Source organism: Odontesthes bonariensis, chromosome 11 (genome assembly GCF_027942865.1).
Source record: "Odontesthes bonariensis isolate fOdoBon6 chromosome 11, fOdoBon6.hap1, whole genome shotgun sequence".
Taxonomy (NCBI): domain Eukaryota; kingdom Metazoa; phylum Chordata; class Actinopteri; order Atheriniformes; family Atherinopsidae; genus Odontesthes; species Odontesthes bonariensis.
The window spans coordinates 17,829,460-17,849,186 of record NC_134516.1 but is presented as its reverse complement, the minus strand read 5'-3'; the positions used below and the strand labels follow the sequence as shown (position 1 = coordinate 17,849,186).

General features: G+C 41.9%; 1 protein-coding gene across 2 annotated transcripts in view; it reads left to right on the top strand.

Moving 5' to 3' along the window:
• The window catches only part of cckbra (cholecystokinin B receptor a), a 46,981-nt gene extending 28,940 nt beyond the window's left edge, over nucleotides 1-18,041 (top strand). Inside the window, exons 3-5 of one of the 2 annotated variants that reach the window (XM_075477803.1) lie at nucleotides 4,015-4,276; nucleotides 12,827-12,954; nucleotides 15,528-18,041. In XM_075477803.1, the coding sequence (XP_075333918.1) occupies nucleotides 4,015-4,276; nucleotides 12,827-12,954; nucleotides 15,528-16,093 (956 nt within the window). In that variant the 3' untranslated portion in view covers nucleotides 16,094-18,041. Of the gene's footprint in view, nucleotides 1-4,014; nucleotides 4,277-12,826; nucleotides 12,955-15,506 lie in introns of both variants that reach the window. The other variant, XM_075477802.1, reaches the window with a different exon arrangement.
• The last annotated feature ends 1,686 nt before the right edge of the window (nucleotides 18,042-19,727 follow it).

The following is a 19,727-nucleotide window of genomic DNA, read 5'->3' as shown; positions in this document are numbered from 1 at the left end:
TAACAAACAAACATGTCTTCATCTCCTTCCTTGTAAAGCGGTGCTGCAGGTGGTCATGACCGCCTTCGAGCATCAACAAAAAGAAACCCCCCGTGTGTGATTTGCTGTTTCTCTGTCTGAGCTGAGCTCTTGAAAGAGACGCGTGGGTGTGCGAGACTCTTTCAGTGCCGGTGCGGCGTTAAGGTCTGTATGTGTTGACTGTGCCACCCACCTCCTTCTGCTGGGACAGAGCTGGATGTGGTTGTGCTAGTTGACCAGCGGTGTGCACGGCGGCCTGCGGTCAATCGTGGATGCGTCATGGATGGAAAAGGTTTGGATGCCCCCACACTAAAATAAATAAATTAACCAACACATCTTATTAAATACAAAGAAATGAGCTTGCATAACATAAATTCATTGAGTTTAGATTCGTAAAGTAATTCATTCCTTTTGGTTGCAATTAAATAATAACATTGAAAGCAAAATAGAACAAATTTGCCTTTAATTATGTGACCTTTTGGTTTCAACATGACGTGTTAGGGTTGGTTGCACCAACTGAACCCGTGGAAAAGTTAACGCGCCCTCTGTGTCTTGGCGACCTTTCCACTTACACACTAGTGTCATGTGACCACTCATTTCTGCTGGACTGTATAAACAAGCACATGGGAGGAGTGATGAGCACCAATTTATTTTAAAAAATGTTTGTTTTTTTTAAAGGATTTTATGCACCGGCGCCCAAAAAAATGGCCCAAAATACCCTGTTAAAAGACTAAAAGAATTTAAAAAGATATAAAGATATTAGGCAAACATTTGTTTTTATGTACTTATATTGGTATAAAGAAATGATTAAAACTGGTAGAAGCTTAACAGAAATATATATTTTTACCACTTGCAAACAAAATTAATCTCAGGGCACTTTTAAGAGATAATAAACAAGTTCAATTTGATCCAATTAAAATCCGATTTAATCCATTTATGATTCAATTACAGTCCGATTTAATTAAATGGGGTACATCCTGGACAGGTCACCAATCCCTCACAGAGACTAACCAGACAAACAACCATGCACACTTAAACCTTGGTCACCTATTAACCCAACATGCTTGTTTTTGGACGGAGAATCAAAATAATATTTACAAGTTCTCAAAATGATATAAAGCACATAAAAAAATTCTGATTTTACATTTTAAAATCAATAATTTAGAGAAAGAAAACAAAAAAAAGGATTTCCATGGATTATTTACTGCTTCTTTTACACACAAACAGTCACATCTCACCTCGAAATGATACTGTTTTACTAAACCATATTGAAGTTTTGGATTTCTAAATCTAATTAAAGAAAGTATTCCCCAGATTTTACATGTAAATATGCAACATTTTTCCAGAAATGCACCAAACTCTGCATGTTAGATCAAATGACTGAGAAGCAGAATTATAGTCATTCTGCGTTTCTAACTTGAGGCCGAGCGCTTGCTGAATGACGCTACCTTTACACGGAAACGATCTGAAACCAAAACGCAAAAGTGGCGTTTCGTTTTCACTTTTAAATCTGCATTTAGACGAGCGTTTTAGGGTGAAAATCTGTGTGCATAAGGAAACGCAAAAGTGTGTGACGTTTCATATTTATCGATGCAGTAAACACGCCAGATGGCTAGGTGGCAACACTACCAAGACCAAGTCTTTCTACTTTCTATGCGACGAGAAACGCAGTTTTGTGTTTTTCATCCTTTACACGGTGGCGCGACAGTGGAGCGTTTTCAAGAATTCCACTCTGGGGGGCAGTTTCAATTTTTTGCGTTTTCATGCGCCGTTACCATCTAAACGATACAGTGCATCTGCAAAAAGGTTTTGCGTTTTTAACCCGTTTTCGTTTCCGTGTAAAGTGCCCCTGAGTTTGGTGAAAATCGGCTTTAATTTGATGATCGCCGTGTGCCTCAGTGATAAAGTTAATGTGTGAAAATCCCTGAGTCCCTCAGCTCTGTGACGGTGGCCTAATGGTTCCAGTTTGATGTAGGATCCAGTCAGAGTTCATGCAGCCATAGAGAAATAAATTACCCCTCTTGGAAAGAGCTTTAATAACGCAGAACAGAGTTCAGAGTGCTCGCAGAACAGAAAATGTTCTCTTTGTTCTCTACAAGTCAGCTCCTTTGTTCTGTTGCTGTATGAATTAGATAAAGCCGATATCTGCTGCTGTGAGACTCCACATCCAACGCCACACCAAACATTCTGGCAGCGACCCTCCATCCGTCTGCGGTCAGCACTGCTTTACACTAAATGTGCAACCTTTCAGCCTCTAATACTAAAACTCATCACAGCAGAAAGGAACTCATTCGATTCTACATATCTTTTGTTTTTATCGATGCTTTGCAGCAGACACCTGCTCCCAATTATTTTCCCATACCTGGAGCAGTCCACCACTTACAAGCTTAATGCGTGTAAATTGAATTGCACCACGCTTGCTGCATAACGCACACGTAATGACTTCCTCGCTGTAATGATAATGCAAAGCTACGGATCAGGTGGCGCCGGCTCTTCCGTCCTGAAGGAACAACGAATGGGGATTAATATGCGATGCTGAGACGCTGGATTGAAGCCGTTGTCACACTAACAGGGAGGATCAAAGTGGGGAGTTTATTTCTCAGGGGCAACCAGAATAGGCTGAGAGTTGGCTTGTTACATGCAGGCAAAACACAACATGGCCTTGGATTGTTTAGCCTCTGTAGGGACAGCATGAAAGGGCATGAATTATATATCTGATAAACTCTTTGTCCTCCTGGTCGGATTGATGTGGTGCTAAAGAGGCAGATTGGCATTTAATTAACTCATTTTGGAGGCTCGTGTGTTACAAGAAAGGTGATTCATTTAGCTCCAGCTGCTGCGAATAGCTTTATGGAAGTACATCAGAGCTAAGCTCAAAAACGGTTTCTTCTGTCTTCAAATGGCTGCACGCACAACACATCTGTGTTTAGGAAATACAACTCCAACTCCAAAAGAGTTGAGATGCCGTGTAGAGTCTTTTTTTAAATATCATAAACACAGAAATCATCAAATGATAGAAAATATCAGCTCATCTTGAATCTGATGGCAGCAACACGTCTCATAAAAGTTGTGACAGGTCCATGTTTCCCACTGTGTGGCATCCCCTCTTCTTTTAACAACATCTGTAAACATCTGGAACTGAGGGGACCAGCTGCTGGACCTTTGGGAGAGGAATGTTGTCCCATTCCTGTCTGATGGAGGATTCTAGCTGCTCAGCAGTCCTGGATCTTCTTTGTTGTATTTTAAGTGTTTCAGGTGGTGAAACATCTGGACTGCAGGCAGGTGAGTGCAGCAGCTGGAATAGATGCAGGATGTGGCTTCTTCTCTGCCTGATGGAGCTCTAACCTGCATCTGTGGATGTTACGGTGAGCTGTGTTCAGACGATGAGTCCTGGAAGTGTTCCTGAGTCCATGCAGTGGTTTCCAGGACAGAATCAGGTCTGTTTTTAATGCAGAGCTGCCTGAGAGTCACAGAGATGTCTCCAGATCCTCCGAATCCTTTGATGATTTTATGTTCTGTAGATGATGGAATATTCAAAGTCTGAGGAACATTGCTGAACCTCCGCCCATCTTTTCTTCTGAGAGACTCTGCCTCTCTTAGGTGCTCTTTTTTTAAACTTTCTGAGACACGTTGCTGCCATCAGATTCAACAGAAGCTGATATGTTTCATGAAACTGTAAAACGTCTCACTTTCATCATCTGATATATTTTCTTTGTTCTATTGTGAATAAAATTTAAAAAACTCTTGTAATTTTGTATTTTTATTTACACTTTGAACAGTTTAAGCTCTCTTCAATTAATGTCCTTTCATAACCAAAAAACCTTTGAGTGTCGGGGGATCATGAATGTTATCAGTATATAATTAAATATTTGCCATTTTCTCCAATCAGATTTCTTTTCTGCCAGTTACCTGATGACATCACTCGATAAAAAAGGCCACGGGGTCAGAGCTGGGCGACCCGAGTAACAGAGCAACTCTGTCTTTTCCACCCTGCAGGGGTCACCGTCAGCATCTCCACCTTCAGCCTGGTGGCCATCGCCATCGAAAGGTACAGCGCCATCTGCAACCCACTCAAGTCCCGCGCATGGCAGACCCGCTCCCACGCCTACCGCGTCATAGCTGCCACCTGGGTGCTGTCACTGCTGATCATGGTGCCCTACCCGGTCTTCAGTGTCCACAAGTCTTTCCTGAAGACCAACCGTACCGTCGGCCACAAGTGTCGCCTGGACTGGCCCAGTCAGCGCACTGAGCAGACCTGGTAAGTGCAAGTTGAAGCTAAGCAATGACAACAACCTGGGATTGTTGGGCATTCCAATGACAAACTTCACCCAAAGTCTGTGGGGAACAAGATTTCCTACATATGACAACTATTTCCATATGTGTTTCCACAACTTTAACAGAGATAGAATAGAAAAATACTTTATTCATCCCCCAATGGGGGAAATTCAAATTAGTCAAGTAGCTCAAAAAATTATTAATGTTTACAATGATTGTATATTAACAACAACAATAATAATACCTGAAAATACTACTACTAACTAATAATGATAAATGACTAAATAGCCTACATTTTTTTTTAAAAAGAGAAAAAAATGATGTAAAAAAAAAAAGATAGACGACTAAAAGACGAATGGATTCAGTCAGTGAATGGAAGAGAGCCGGCTTTGCCTCCAATCACGTGGAGAAAATTGGATTCAAGTTCAGGAAATTGTGTAATTTCCATATTTATTACCAGAAGCTTTATTTTCAGAACTGGGCAATCCAACCTTTTTTCTACTGATTGCACATATTTGTTAAAAAAAGAACAAACCTTTGGTGCTCGTCCACTCTCACTGCATTTAAATGCTTTAACCAATCCTAAAAATAAGCAACAGTAAGTGATACGGGTCGCTGTGGTGGAACTACATCTGCTCTGACTGTGCGGACGTCGTTGACCACCACTGTGACCTTAAATCGGATGTCTATCTCCAGGCAGGTCGGGTGAATTAATTGATCGTCTTTCCTATGTGAAGACGTTAGGTTTCCAACTCCAGCAAACAGCTCTCGAGTCCCTTGTGATAAGATTAAGGGGAATGACTCAGCAAAAGGTGAGTCGCAACACAAAGTGTCACAGTGAATTACATCTTCATGTCTTAGTTAAATATTTAATGTCTGAAGCAGGATGACGCAGGAACTACTTCAGCTGGTGACTTATTGACTGTTATGCTATAACAGTCAATTACAATAGCTCTCTGGGCTTCTTTCCATTTTATCAGTTATTTTTCCTTGCTAGCAAGCTTGCTCTGTTAACCAGTGTTAATCTCTCAGCCGGCACGCCGATTTTTCCCAGTGTCCACTCGTGGTATTGCGACAACAAATCCCCTGCGGCCCAAAAAGTTATTTTGTTATTTTCTTATGTTTGTATTCTATATTTTTAAGTCATGGACTTTTTATCCGTAAAAAAAAAACGGCCAGAAAAGCCCCAGAAAAGTCTCTTTTCCCAGCGTGATGTCACAGCTGTGTACGTGCACTGGGATGTGTACGTACGTGCACGTCCTCATCGCCCCGGGGCATGATGGGAGGCCCCAAAGCATCATGGGGGGGGGTTTGACTCTACTGCGCATGCTCCATGGACCGCATAACGTGGAAGTAAACCCGGAAGTCAGAAACTTTTTCGGCATATGCGCCAGGCGAGCAACTCCATTGAAATCAACGGCGGCCATTTTGTGGTCCGGTATCCAGTTAATATAATACATCCATGGTGTTAACACACAGTTAGCTACGGTGCATGCTAATCAGTCTGTTTGTGCTGTAAACATCTGTCTGCAAACCATTGCTTTTTTCCGTATACAAAGCTAACAAGCTAAAGTTTTGCATGTTAAAGTTGGTCACAGCCAAATACAGCATGAACGAGCTTCTTCCTCCATAGTGTGACCAAACCTTTTGGTATGTTCAAACTCAGGGCAGGAAGAAATATGAGAGGTATAAAAGGTATTGGTAATAATAGAGAAGTAGAGAAGGCTAAATTCTTGTCATATTTTAGGACCGACCCTGTGGGCAGAAGATGATGGTGTCTGAGAAAAATTGAAATTCTTTGGTGAGAGTTTTACGAGTTAAAGGTGAGCAGTCTGCCCCTGCTGAGGCCTGAGACTGTATGAAATGGATAAGTTTTTAGCTCAGCAGGGGTCGTAACCAAAGAGGATGAAACTGAGAAAGAAAGTGGAGACCACATCTTTCATGGAAACAGTCGATGTCTATCCTCAGTCTAACAATTTCACCATTATTTTAACTTCTCTGCTACTGACGTTAAAAATGAATACAAAAACAGAGCATTTACTTTCAAAAGAGACTGAATAAAGCGTTTAGTTTATGTGTTGCTTTGCAGAGGATAAGCATTTTAGGAACATTTTCCCAGAACAAGAAAGGGTTCAAATGAAGATAAAGCCAAACCTTGAACAAATCTTTCTTCTTGACAGCCTTTTGTGTTCTAACACTAAAGATTTCTCTTTTTTTTCGACTGTCTATCAAGCTCCCAAGCTTCCCTGGGAGACTTAATTAGTCTGCACAGTGAGGGGGAAGTTGAGGGGAAGGAGGAGGAAAGTCGAGGGCGAGATGTCAAGAGTGTGTGTCACAGAGTGCGAGTATGTCTCAAGTTTTAATTCAACACCGCACATCATGGCCATCTTGTAAATTACATCAGGAGATAACAGCTTCTTCACCTTCTCACTAGATGAAAATGGCCCCTCATTGAGCGGTTACTGGAGCTTCAAGAAATAGGTCGAAATAACAATCAGAGACGATGAGCAAATGGCAGCAAAGCTCAAAGGAGCTACTGTATGAAATGGTTCATGAACCAACTTCTTCGAGTAAAACCAAAGCAGAATTGCAATATATAATCAAGCCTGTGCACTGTGTGCGTTGATAAAGGAGAGCGGGGTCTGAAAATGAGCATATGTGCCTCTGCAGCCCAGACTGGTGATTCTAAACTGGCTGCAGGTGAGTTTGTGCATGCTCGGTCTGTTCAGGATATATCCTTCCACCTGCATAAAACTGCCCTGGACATTGCTACTTTCAAGTCTTTGCTCAAGACCCACCTCTTCTCTTAATTTCGAGTTGATCCCAGACATCTTGGCTTGTCCATGTATTTATTGTAATGTTTTAATCGTTTTAAATCGCTGCCTTTAAAGCACTTTGGTCAACAGTTGTTGTTTTTAAATGTGCTATGAAAATAAAGTTGAGGTAAACTGGTTTATAACTTACTTAAAAGACAAATACTACTTTGTATCTATAGGTAAAAACACATGTAATCGGACAAAAATGGCATATGGAGTTCTTCAAGGTTCAATTCTGGGGCCTTTTTTATTCAACATGGACATGCTCCCGCTGGCTCAGGCAATTTAAAGCAACAAAATATGCCACCACAGTTATGCGGACGACACAGAAACCTACATCACCATATTCCCCAGGGATTATAATCCTTTACAAACACAAATAAACAGAAAAATTATCCAGAATTTCCTTCCATTTTTTTAATTAGCTCTCCGTCCCTTTAAAGCACTTTGGTCAACAGTTGTTGTTTTTAAATGGGCTATAAAAATAAAGTTGAGGTAAACTGGTTTAAATCTTACTTAAAAGACAAATACTACTTTGTATCTATAGATAAAAACACATGTAATCGGACAAAAATGGCATGTGGAGTTCTTCAGGGTTCAATTCTGGGGCCTCTTTTTTTCATCATGGACATGCTCCCGCTGGCTCAGGCTCAGGCTGACTACAAACACATAAACAGATGAATGATCCAGAATTTCCTTCAGTGAAGCCAAAGGAGAAAAACCATAAACCAAGACAGAAGCCAGTTATTATGGACTCAGACCTGAACTTCAAGTCAGTTATGAGGTCGTTCGACGATCACCTGGGGAATTTCACAAAGATTAAAGGACTGATGTCTCAGAGGGATTTAGAAAAGCAGTTTAGAAAACAGTTTATTTTAAAGCACTGCTGATGGTTTAACAAGCTTTAAATGATAAAATGAGGTTAAACTAAACACGGAGAAGCTGCTTTCAGTTTTTATGCACTATTTATGTGGAACAAGCTTCCAGATAACTACAGGTCTGCATCAACTCTTGCTTCTTTTAAATCAGACTTTCCTGTTCACCAACGCATTTGGTTGATTTATTTAACTCAACTGAAGGACTTTGATGAACAACTTTCACTGCATTGTATATTTAAGTGTAAATTTAACCTATAATTAATGCTGTTATGTCCTATGTAAATCACTTTGGATTAACTTGGTTGTTTAACTGTGCTAGATAAATAAATGTGCCTTAAAGTCCATCTAAAGTAAAATTGAAGTCCATCTCATGTAAAACATGGTTTTGGTACAGGAACCGTCATGATTCTATAAGTTCTAAGGAATCAGTAAATTTTGTGTTGATAACACGCCGACTCCTTTCACGCCTCTTAGTATCTAAGTGCTCTGAGTTGTGTCAACAGGTGTGGAAATTAAAGCCCCACAAAGCAGATGTTTAACACGTCTCTGATGAGTATTATAAGCCAGAACACATCTCTCCTGATTGGTAATCATGTAGCTTTCAGGTGCTGTGGTAAAACTATTAAAACACTATGGTTTGCTTTGTTTTTTTTTTTTTGCTTTGTGCTTCAACTCTAATAGTCTGGATTTCCGTTTTGAGCCAAAAATAGGCTCAGATACCCACCGCTATTTTTCATTAAAGCCGTTTCCACACTACGACTTCCAAAAAGCTTTCGTCAGAAAAGATTTTCCACACTATCAAACAGCCAGCTGACTGGAGACTTTGAAGTCCTTTCTTTCAACGAGAATTGAAAGAGAGGTTCTCCGGGAAGACATTAGAATATCAGAGTGAATGAAACGCAGTCTCATCCTCTTTCATGTGCTGACTGATGTGCACTGATCACAACTAAATTAAAATGGAGATTAAAATGGCTGCAGATGTTTGGACAAAAAAAGATTTACAATTAAAAAAGTGACATCTTAGCAGCTTTTTTACCTACTTTGCTTTAAATACACTTATACAGTCCACACTAGATTCAGGTGAGCTTTATGCTAAGCGGTGCAGCACTGGAGGTTACACAGAACGGAAGCAGAGGGTTATCTGCAGGCTGATTGTGGGCCGACTGAGGCTCTCGGCTCTGAATATTAAATAGGATCCTGTAAACATTTATCCACCATAATGAGTTCATGACTTTTCCTTTGATCTGTCACAAATCCTGACACTTAAAGGAACAGTGACAACAGTGAACATGCACATAAAAACAGTGTAAACTCTCAGAAACTCAACAGATGCTTTGATAACGTCTGAGTTAAACACGATGGAACAGAACATAGACCCAAGTGCAGAGTATTTAGCAAAGTAATAGAATTTTCTCCACTTTGCATTCATCATTTTAATGAATCTATTTTTAAAAGAATTTTAGAATTTTAGGGCGATCACCTGAATGCACCAACCAATAAGAAGGCAATAAGAAATAAGAAGAAAACTGCATGTTGATCAACCCAAATATGGCTAAAAAAAAACAAAAAAAAAACTTGAACATCACAGAAGGAATCCAACGTTAAAAACCCGGCTTGTGGATTAAGGTTTAAGCAATGCAACTACTCGGTCAGGTTTAGTAAAACATCCCAGTTCAACAGAGACTCTCTTTATTTGTGCCCGTCAACACGCCTGCAGGAGGTCAGCTTTATTATCTGGGTGGCTGTTTATAACTGATCAGCCCAGACAAAACAAACCCTCCGGCCTTTCAGCGGCTCGCCGATCTGACACATAATTATGGGACTGATAAAATCTGATGTCCATTTAATGAGCTGATAACAGTCGAAGCAATCAGCAGTTTAAATTATTAGTTTGACAGGTCGTTAGATATATTTCTGGCATGTTTTAGGCGAGCTGCTCCTCTGTGGTGTATTTTATTTGTTTGTCTTTTTAAATAACTCCCAAACTTTAATGCCTAAACAAATGGAAAGATTGGTACAAGCCTTATAAATACTGCACATATAACTATAACAGAGTACTAAATCATAAAAAGAAACCGTGATTACTGAACACAGTTGGAGAGTAAGTACACAAACAGAATAAGAACGAACATGTTACTGTCAGAATCTAAGGAAAATACAGAAACGACTGTGTGGCTCCTTTAGTGGATTACAGTACTGTGCAGAAGTGTTGATCACGTCTTCATATTTTACCAGGAAACATGTGCAAACTTAAATTTAAATACAGTTTGAGAGGCAAAAACAGACTTTGTACTGTTCTAACGAACCTGAAAGTAAATATTAGGCATGAGCACCTTTATTCTGCAACAGTCTGACCCCTCTTGGACCAGCTTTCTTGTAAAATTACTTTCAGAGAACAGACTGAGGCAGAGAGAGCTCAGAGTGAAGACAAGCTGGCATTCCTGGACTAATTAATCTCAAAGGGCAAAAGCTTTAAGTGTGCAGCTGTGCAGAAGCCTTGCTGAGCTTCCAGAACATCTCTCTGAAACCAGCAACATTAAGCCTGGGCTCTGAAAGGTCCCATCTCTAAAAGCTTAATGTCCTCTGATCAGTTTCCAGAAGCTTTGACCTGGCAGCACTGACTGCTGTTAGGAACGGCATCAATTTCTGTTCAGGTTCTGAAAGCATAAAGCTACTAAGTGAGATCAATTCTTTCTCTGAACTGGAAAAGGAAACTCAGCAGAGTCGAGTAAACTGCTGTGCAGTGAGTACAGTGTGCATACAGGACTGTGGCAGGCTGCAGACACGCCTGATATCAATATGAATGGACAGGAAGACACAGGGAGCAAGTGTCTGGTGACTGTGAGCCTGATGAAGACACATCCTCCTTCTTATTTACCTGAGATGCTGGAACTCTGCTTTAGAGTGAGTTCAGTGCACATACAGGACTGTGGACAGGCTGCAGACACACCTCATTTCTACACCAGTTACCAGAAGAACAAGAAGCAGGTGCAAATGTAAACACAGAATATAAGGTAGAAACAGTTTGTACAGTTTTAAAGTCAATGTTTGTTCTGAGCTCCTTCATCCTCCAACTCAGCCTGAACCCTCTCAGAAGAGCTTTCTGTCCTTTATTTAACCCTCATACCCTTTTAAAACGACCTAAAAACTCATATGTTAATATTGTTTTCCGCTTTTTTTCCCGTAGATCTTTTATTCCACTTCAGTTCTGATCATAACTACCAAGTTTTGAATTATTTTCAAAAATTTAACCGTTTAAATACTGGTTTATATGATGTAAACGCCAATTTCTGTAAAAAAAAAAAAAAAAAAAAAAAACCACAAAAACTGCTATATTTTCAATATATAGAATGCAAAGTGGAATTATTGAGTTGGGATAATTATGGTCTGAGATGTCAATGATCAGCAACAACATTGATTTTTAGGGATTTTTTAATTTTTTTTCTATGTCTGATTTAAAAAAAACAAAAAAAACTCATTAATTTCTGAAAATTCGAAAAATAGTCAAAAATGCACAACTGGACCAAATATGATGAATATCAGTATTTCCAGTGTGAAATTAGAGGAGAAAGTACACCCCAAGTGGACAAAAATGTCCCCTAACAGGGATTAGGGTTAAGGAGTCTTCAGGAATAGTTCTCCAGGCTTCTTGAAGGACATCCCAAAGCTCTTCTTTGGATGTGGGCTGCCTTTTGTTCCGTTCTCTGCCAACATGATCCCACACTGCTTCAGTAATGTTGAGCTCCGGGCTCTGGGGAGGATTCATCCCTCCATCAGACCTGCTGCCACTGATTTTCAGTCCACTTCTTGTGTCCTTTGGCACAGCTCAGCCTTTTCTCCCTGTTTCCCTTCCTTAAGAACGGCTTCCTGACAGCCACCCTTCCATGGAGCCCATTTCTGATGAGGCTTGGGCCAACAGCAGATGGATCAGCTGAAGGTCCAGATGCATCTCTCAGCTCCTGTGTCAGGGCTTTGCTGGATTTTTTCCTCTTTCTTAAGGACATCACTTTCAGATCCTGTTCATCTGCTGTAGATAGTTCTTTAGGCCTGACACTTCTTCTTTTGCCCTCCACTGGTCCAGTTTCCTCAAATGTTTTAAGGACACACTGCACACCCTGCTGAGATAGGCCAAGTTTTCAGCTAACAGCTCTTTGGGAATCACCTTGTTGCTGCAGAAATCCTGTTTTCTGTCTGTCAGACTGTGTTATCTTTGCTGTTTTTCACAGATGAAGCTAAAGAAATGGGAACAAATGATGTGTCTCTGTGACAGGCTGCTGGGAACAAAGTGCCTAAAGATCCAGTTTAAAACTGGTCAACTGTAAAGTATTTTTCATGTTATGAAAGTTAAGCGTTAAGTGGCCTCTGAAAATGGGGAAAAAGCAGAAAATGTCCAAAGAAAAACTTTAAAAGACCTCCAGAAAGCCTGAAGAACTATTAATCAAAACCACACATCTTGAAAGATTACAAGAAAGTCTGGCTGCTTGGAAGGAAAATATAAAGAAACGAGGGCTGGATCAACACTTCTGTCAGCCTGGATAATGTAAGAATCCTACATATATTCAACATAATAAACCAGTTTTCCTACTAAAAGCTGAACGCAGCATATAAAGTGTGTTGATACATGAATACGGTGCCTGAGTGGGTAAATAAACCTTTGAAAAAAAGAGAGCTGAGGAGTCTGCAGAGAGAGTCTGCAGGGCTGGGCTGGGATACTGCGGCGCTTCTGTCAGATAAAATGGGGCTAAAGGGGCTAAAGGGGGTGTTTTCCAGCTTTGATTGAGTTCCGTCTCTCTGTGTAGTCAACATCCCCCTTTTCATGCCGCCTTTTCTGTCTTTCAGGTACATTCTGCTTCTGTTCACTCTCTTCTTCATCCCGGGAGTGGTGATGATTATAGCCTATGGTTTGATCTCCAGAGAGCTTTACCGGGGCATTCAGTTTGAGCTGAGCCAGAACAAAGAGACCACGGGTGAGTTCTCTCATACATTCAGTCCAAAGTGCAAAAACACTTCCTGTTTACGTCGATTTCACTGGAAATGGAATGGAAATATATTCTAAATATCCACGAGAAAGGAAATAACTGATCAAAGATATTCTTAATACTCAATTTCTAGTTGACAAAAACAGCTATTTTCTGGTAACTGAGGCAGGCAAATGCAGCAGAAAAGGGATTTTATCAACTGATTCTCCAAAATCATAATTCCTCTCAGCTTTTCTAATACCAGTTCCCTTCAGTGTGTTATGTTATACTGCAGCAGGTACGTGTATGTCCCACAGAAAGGGAAATAATCAGGAGTAACGGGTAGTTTCAGTGAGCTCATGCACAGAGTTTTTATTGGTTCTGTGATCCAGAACTTTCAGTCCAAATTACACCAGCTTATCTTGAGCACTCAGTTTTGGAGCGACACAGACCTGCAAACTTTTTACGAGTTAGAAAAAATGACTCGAAAATTAGGTTGAGAAGCTGCAGTAATTTCCCCAGAGAAGAAAACTGCAGTGATTTTAATACACAAACGAGGCCTTTTGGAGGACTGTGAGATCAGATTTCAATGACAAAACAACATATTGTTTTGATAAACAACTACGATTCATTATGTTTTCATTCCTTCAGTTATAATGAAGGAATTAAAACAGCCAAGATGGGCTCAGGAGAAGCTGACGCACCCACAGGGAAACACACAGAAGAGGGAGTTAAAGACAGAAAGTATACTCTGCTTTTCATTAGTTTTTATGATGATTTACAAACTGTCATCAGATCCTTCAGATAAATCCATAAAACTTCCTGCCTTTAAAAAGAAAATAATTAAAGTATGAGCTTAAAATAAACTCAAAACAAGTTTGGATATTTCTTAGTTTAATGACTTTGAAAAGGAGATATAATGCCAAATTGACATCTGGAGATAGAAGGTAGAGACGTGAACCTCCACATCTGGAAACAGAAAGCAGAGACGTGAACCTCCACATCTGGAGACAGAAAGCAGAGACGTGAACCTCCACATCTGGAGACAGAAAGCAGAGACGTGAACCTCCACATCTGGAGATAGAAAGCAGAGACGTGAACCTCCACATCTGGAGATAGAAAGCAGAGACACGAACCTCCACATCTGGCGATAGAAAGCAGAGACGTGAACCTCCACATCTGGAAACAGAAAGCAGAGACGTGAACCTCCACATCTGGAAACAGAAAGCAGAGACGTGAACCTCCACATCTGGAGACAGAAAGCAGAGACGTGAACCTCCACATCTGGAGACAGAAAGCAGAGACGTGAACCTCCACATCTGGAGATAGAAAGCAGAGACGTGAACCTCCACATCTGGAGATAGAAAGCAGAGACACGAACCTCCACATCTGGCGATAGAAAGCAGAGACGTGAACCTCCACATCTGGAGATAGAAAGCAGAGACGTGAACCTCCACATCTGGATATAGAAAGCAGAGACATGAACCTCCACATCTGGAGATAGAAAGCAGAGACATGAACCTCCACATCTGGATATAGAAAGCAGAGACATGAACCTCCACATCTGGATATAGAAAGCAGAGACATGAACCTCCACATCTGGAGATAGAAAGCAGACAGGAACCTCCACATCTGGAGACAGAAAGCAGAGACATGAACCTCCACATCTGGAGACAGAAGGCAGACACATGAACCTCCACATCTGGAGATAGAAAGCAGACATGAACCTCCACATCTGGAGACAGAAAGCAGAGACATGAACCTCCACATCTGGAAACAGAAAGCAGACATGAACCTCCACATCTGGAGATAGAAAGCAGAGACATGAACCTCCACCTTTGGAGATAGAAAGCAGAGACATGAACCTCCACATCTGGAGATAGAAAGCAGACATGAACCTCCACATCTGGAGATAGAAAGCAGAGACGCGAACCTCCACATCTGGGGATAGAAAGCAGACAGGAACCTCCACATCTGGAGACAGAAAGCAGAGACATGAACCTCCAAATCTGGAGATAGAAAGCAGAGACATGAACCTCCACATTTGGAGACAGAAAGCAGAGACATGAACCTCCACATCTGGAGACAGAAAGCAGAGACATGAACCTCCACATCTGGAGACAGAAAGCAGAGACATGAACCTCCACATCTGGAGACAGAAAGCAGAGACATGAACCTCTACATCTGGAGACAGAAGGCAGACACGTGAACCTCCACATATGGAGATAGAAAGCAGAGATGTGAACCTCCACATCTGGAGATAGAAAGCAGAGACGTGAACCTCCACATCTGGAGATAGAAAGCAGAGACATGAACCTCCACATCTGGAGATAGAAAGCAGAGACGTGAACCAAACATAGACAAACACGGTGACCTCATAATGTCAAACCTGAAGTCTCAAAACATCATGAGGGTTTTGTTCATCTTTGAAGTAAAGGATGAGTGATTATGAGTGTCACACTGTGATTTCAGTTATAGTTTTCAGCAGCTACATATATAACGATGCTCAGTCTAATTAAATGTGCTTGCTTTGTCTCCATCACTCTGCCCCATGCTTACAGTTTCACACCAATCCTCCACAGGCCAGAAGAACGGCGTAGGAAGAACTCTGGCCAGGTCGAACGATGATGACGATGGCTGCTACATCCAGGTGTTGAAGAAGCCCTCCTCAGCGGTGGAGCTCCCCACCCTTTCTGCCTCGTCGAGCACCATCCAGGCCAAGACCGAGCGCGCACGTAGCAACACCTCGGAGGCCAAGCTCCAGGCCAAGAGGCGAGTCATCCGCATGCTGATGGTGATCGTGGCACTCTTCTTCGTCTGCTGGATGCCCATATACTCAGCCAACACCTGGAAGGCCTTTGACCTCACCTCTGCCTTCAAGGCCCTCTCAGGCGCTCCCATCTCCTTCATCCACCTGCTGTCCTACACCTCCGCCTGCGTCAACCCCGTCATTTACTGCTTCATGAACACGCGCTTCCGTAAGGCCCTGCTGTCCACCTTCGCCTGCTGCTGCCGTAACCGCCTCTGCAGGTGGTGCGGGCGGAGGGAGGGCGAGGACGGCCTCCACCCCGCCTCCATGGCCACGTCCATGATGACCTCCATGTCCAGGTTCAGCTACACCACCGTCAGCACCACCGGTAACTGCTGAGCTTCGGGCGGCCGTTAATGAGCGCTCCATCTGTTTTTCCAGTCTTCTATTCGTCTCTCCTCATCCTGACACGCTGAGTCATGCGCTGAGTAACATCCATGCCTCCGTTCAGAGGCCTTTTTAAAAGGTCCTGCTCACATTTGGTGTGCATGGTTGCAGAAAGCGAGGCCAAGTAAACACCGCTTCAGTTTGGTGACTTTCTTTTACGTCCAAAGCAACCGCTTCGCTGCATCCTGCAGAGAACATCAAGTGCCTGTGCTCTCCGTGTGGCTTCATTTGTCCTGATTCTGCGTTTCCTGGCTGGGATGGTTGTTTTTGTGAAAAGATGAGTTGGAAATACTCCTGTGTAAGTAAATAAATACTGTCTCTATGTTGTGTGCCGATGGCGGAGTCATACTGCTGAGCAAAGAGGACTCTTTACCTTTTTAGATCCTTTTGAGTTAATTTATTTATCTTTTTATTAATTTTTCTCTGACTATACGATAATTATGTTATTGCTCTACCACCATTTACTTTATTTACCAGTTCTATTACTATGATTATGATCGATTAAAAATACCCACAGCTGAAATTTTGTTTAAAGATTAAACTATCCACGAGAGCCTTTATAAGTCCCTGAATCAGAAGTTTGCTGCTCGCCTACAAGTTACTATGTAAGTAGCTCCATAGCACCATGTTTCCCAAAGCAACGATATACTAAAACAATATAAAGCAAACTAAGACTTATAACCCATAAGAGCTTGGAGCTGCTTTACATCACGACAGTAGGCCAACAGAAACAGGCCTCCAGCCATGAAACATCATCTGGTCCAGGTCTGAAAATGAAGTGAAAAGAACCTCAGATGACAACTCAACATATTACATTGTGTCATTATTTGTCTAAGAAAAACTGAACCAAAATAAAGAAACAAAGTGTGATTTAACACGAGGCCAAGGAGGAAAGACATCAGCAGCTGTTGCTGCCCATCAATCTGGGAAGGGTTATAAGGCCGTTTCCAAACTATCTGGAGTCCATCATTAACAGAGACAAAGATTATTCACAAGTGGAAAACATTCAGGACAGCTGTCAATCTTCCCAGGAGTGGACGTCCCAGCAAGGTCACCCCAAGGTCAGAGACCCAAGAGCTACATCTCAGACTCTGCAGGCCTCAGTTAGCATGTTAAAGGTTAAAGGTCACCCCAAGGTCAGAAACCCAAGAGCTACATCTCAGACTCTGCAGGCCTCAGTTAGCATGTTAAAGGTTAAAGGTCATGACAGCACAGTTAGAAACAGAGTGAACAAGTATGGCTTGTTTGGAAGGGCTGCAGGAGAAAGCCTCTTCTCTCTAAAAAGAACATGGCAGCACAGCTTAGGTTTGCAAAGCTGCATCTGAACAAACCACAAGACTTCTGGAACAATGTCCTTTGGACAGAGCAGACCAAAGTGGAGATGTTTGCTCATAATGCACAGCAGCACGTTTGGAGGAAACCAAACACAGCATATCAGCACAAACACCTCACACCAGCTGTCAAGCACGGTGGTGGAGGGCTGATGATCTGGGCTGGTTCTGCAGCCACAGGACCTGGGCACCTTGCAGTCACTGAGTCCACCATGAACTCCTCTGGATAACAAAGTGTTCTAGAGTCAGAGGTGAGGCCGTTCACTTAGTTTCTCACTGCTGCTACCAGCTGCTGGATCAGGGGTTCACTTAGTTTCTCACACACTGCTTCTGTGTTTTGGTTCAGTCTTTGTTCAGTAACATGGTGTAATATGCGTAATGTGTATCATTTACATGAAGCATGACGCACAACAAGAAAAGTAAATGTAAAGATGTGGATTACTTGAAAAATGTGTTTAAGTGTCAGTACTTCTCTCAACAGTGGTGTTCGGTGTTGTGTTGTGTGTGAAACGTCTTCATGTGAAACCAGAGGAGAAAGTGAGGAAAAAATAAATAAAAACTGCTCCGGCCTCAGTGTCCACAGTCCCTTTTTTTTGTTTTGTTCCTGCTATGAAAATTAGAAACTGATAACACGATGATGTCATGTGATCAGAATTTGATGGATGACTTCAACACCAATGAAATTCACTGATCCTTAAAAGCCGTTTTGTGAGACAAATGCCATGATCAGCAACATTTATCAAAAAGATCAGTGGCTCTGCTAATTCACCATAACTCAAAGCATCAGTTTATCCGTACAGCGCCACCTGGTGGCACCTTACGAAGAAAGCATGAGAAGTTCAGCCAAAGTCCAATCGAATAGAGTCCATATCATCAGCAGAGTCAGGGAAACCCAGAAACGAGCAGCGGGAACATGCAGCCAGGTCGGAAGCTGGCTGGAAGCTGGCTTGCTGTGAAGCTGCTGTTGCTGAGAGCGCCGGGTTACACAGAAAAGAGGGCTGGAACGACCAGCAGCTCTGGTTTATAGTTGCTAACCAATCCTACAATGGAATCAAATCAAATCAAATCAAATTTATTTGTATAGCACATTTCATGTACAAAACAATTCAAAGTTCTTCACATAAAATAAAAGCATTGCAGCAGTGAGTGGAAGAAGCATTAAAAATACATAAAGAATATAAAGAGAAACAAATAAAATAATTTAAATTAATTTAAAATGTCTACATTTGGTGAAAGTTTAATCTCCACTGGCAGTTTGTTCCACTTGTTTGCAGCATAACAGCTAAATGCTGCTTCTCCATGTTTAGTCTGGACTCTGGACTGGACCAGCTGACCTGAGTCCTTGGATCTAAGAGCTCTGCTGGGTTTATATTCTCTGAACAGATCACAGATGTATTCTGGGCCTAAACCGTTCTGGGATTTGTAAACCATGGAAGCGATGTAGAATCACTCCAATGTTTTAATTTGCTGTAGCTATTAAACTCAACCGAACTTAAAACAGTCACTCAACACTGAAAGGATCTCCATATAAATAATGAAATTACTGTTAAAGCCAATAAGCTGTGCCAGTGACAGTTTGGCTGTATTAAGTGCATTAAGCTTCCATGTTTCCCCTCTGTTGTGCACAAACACCATAAAATAAATTCAGTTATCTGATCTGTCCTTGACTCCTCTGCAGCACCTTGCTGTGATCAGGCCACTCCACCAGCATAACTGCAGTTTCACCTAATTTGCTTGCATGAAAGAGCAGAGACTCGGAGTGAATCAGGCCTTTTTGTTCTGTTGATCCACCTCCCAGGGTAACAAGCTGCGATCAGACAGGCTACATTAGGGGAATTAAATATGCAGTCGGTGATGTGGCGGACGTACTCTGAATACTGATGCAGACGTTAACGCTGGGATGCGACGAGGAAGAAGAAATGCAGATAGTCCACCCATGAAAGGCGGATTGCACCTGCTGCAGACATGCACACCTTTGCTGCTTCATTATCTCTGCGGTGGCTTTTATGTGCTACCTTCCGCTGCAGGGCTGCCAATTACCCTGAGCTTCACTTAAGTACAAAGCTCCCTTTTCCAGGCTTAGACTAACGAGGTGTTTCTCTGGGACCTTTCCCTGCAGTGCTAATCTCACGCCTTTGACTTTGTAAAACCGACAACAAATGGCTCCACCAACTCGCCGCATGTGAGCCCCTCAGGTCTTTGATGACAACAACAAAGCTGATTTCCAAAACCCTTTGCCCAAAGAATGCAGCTCC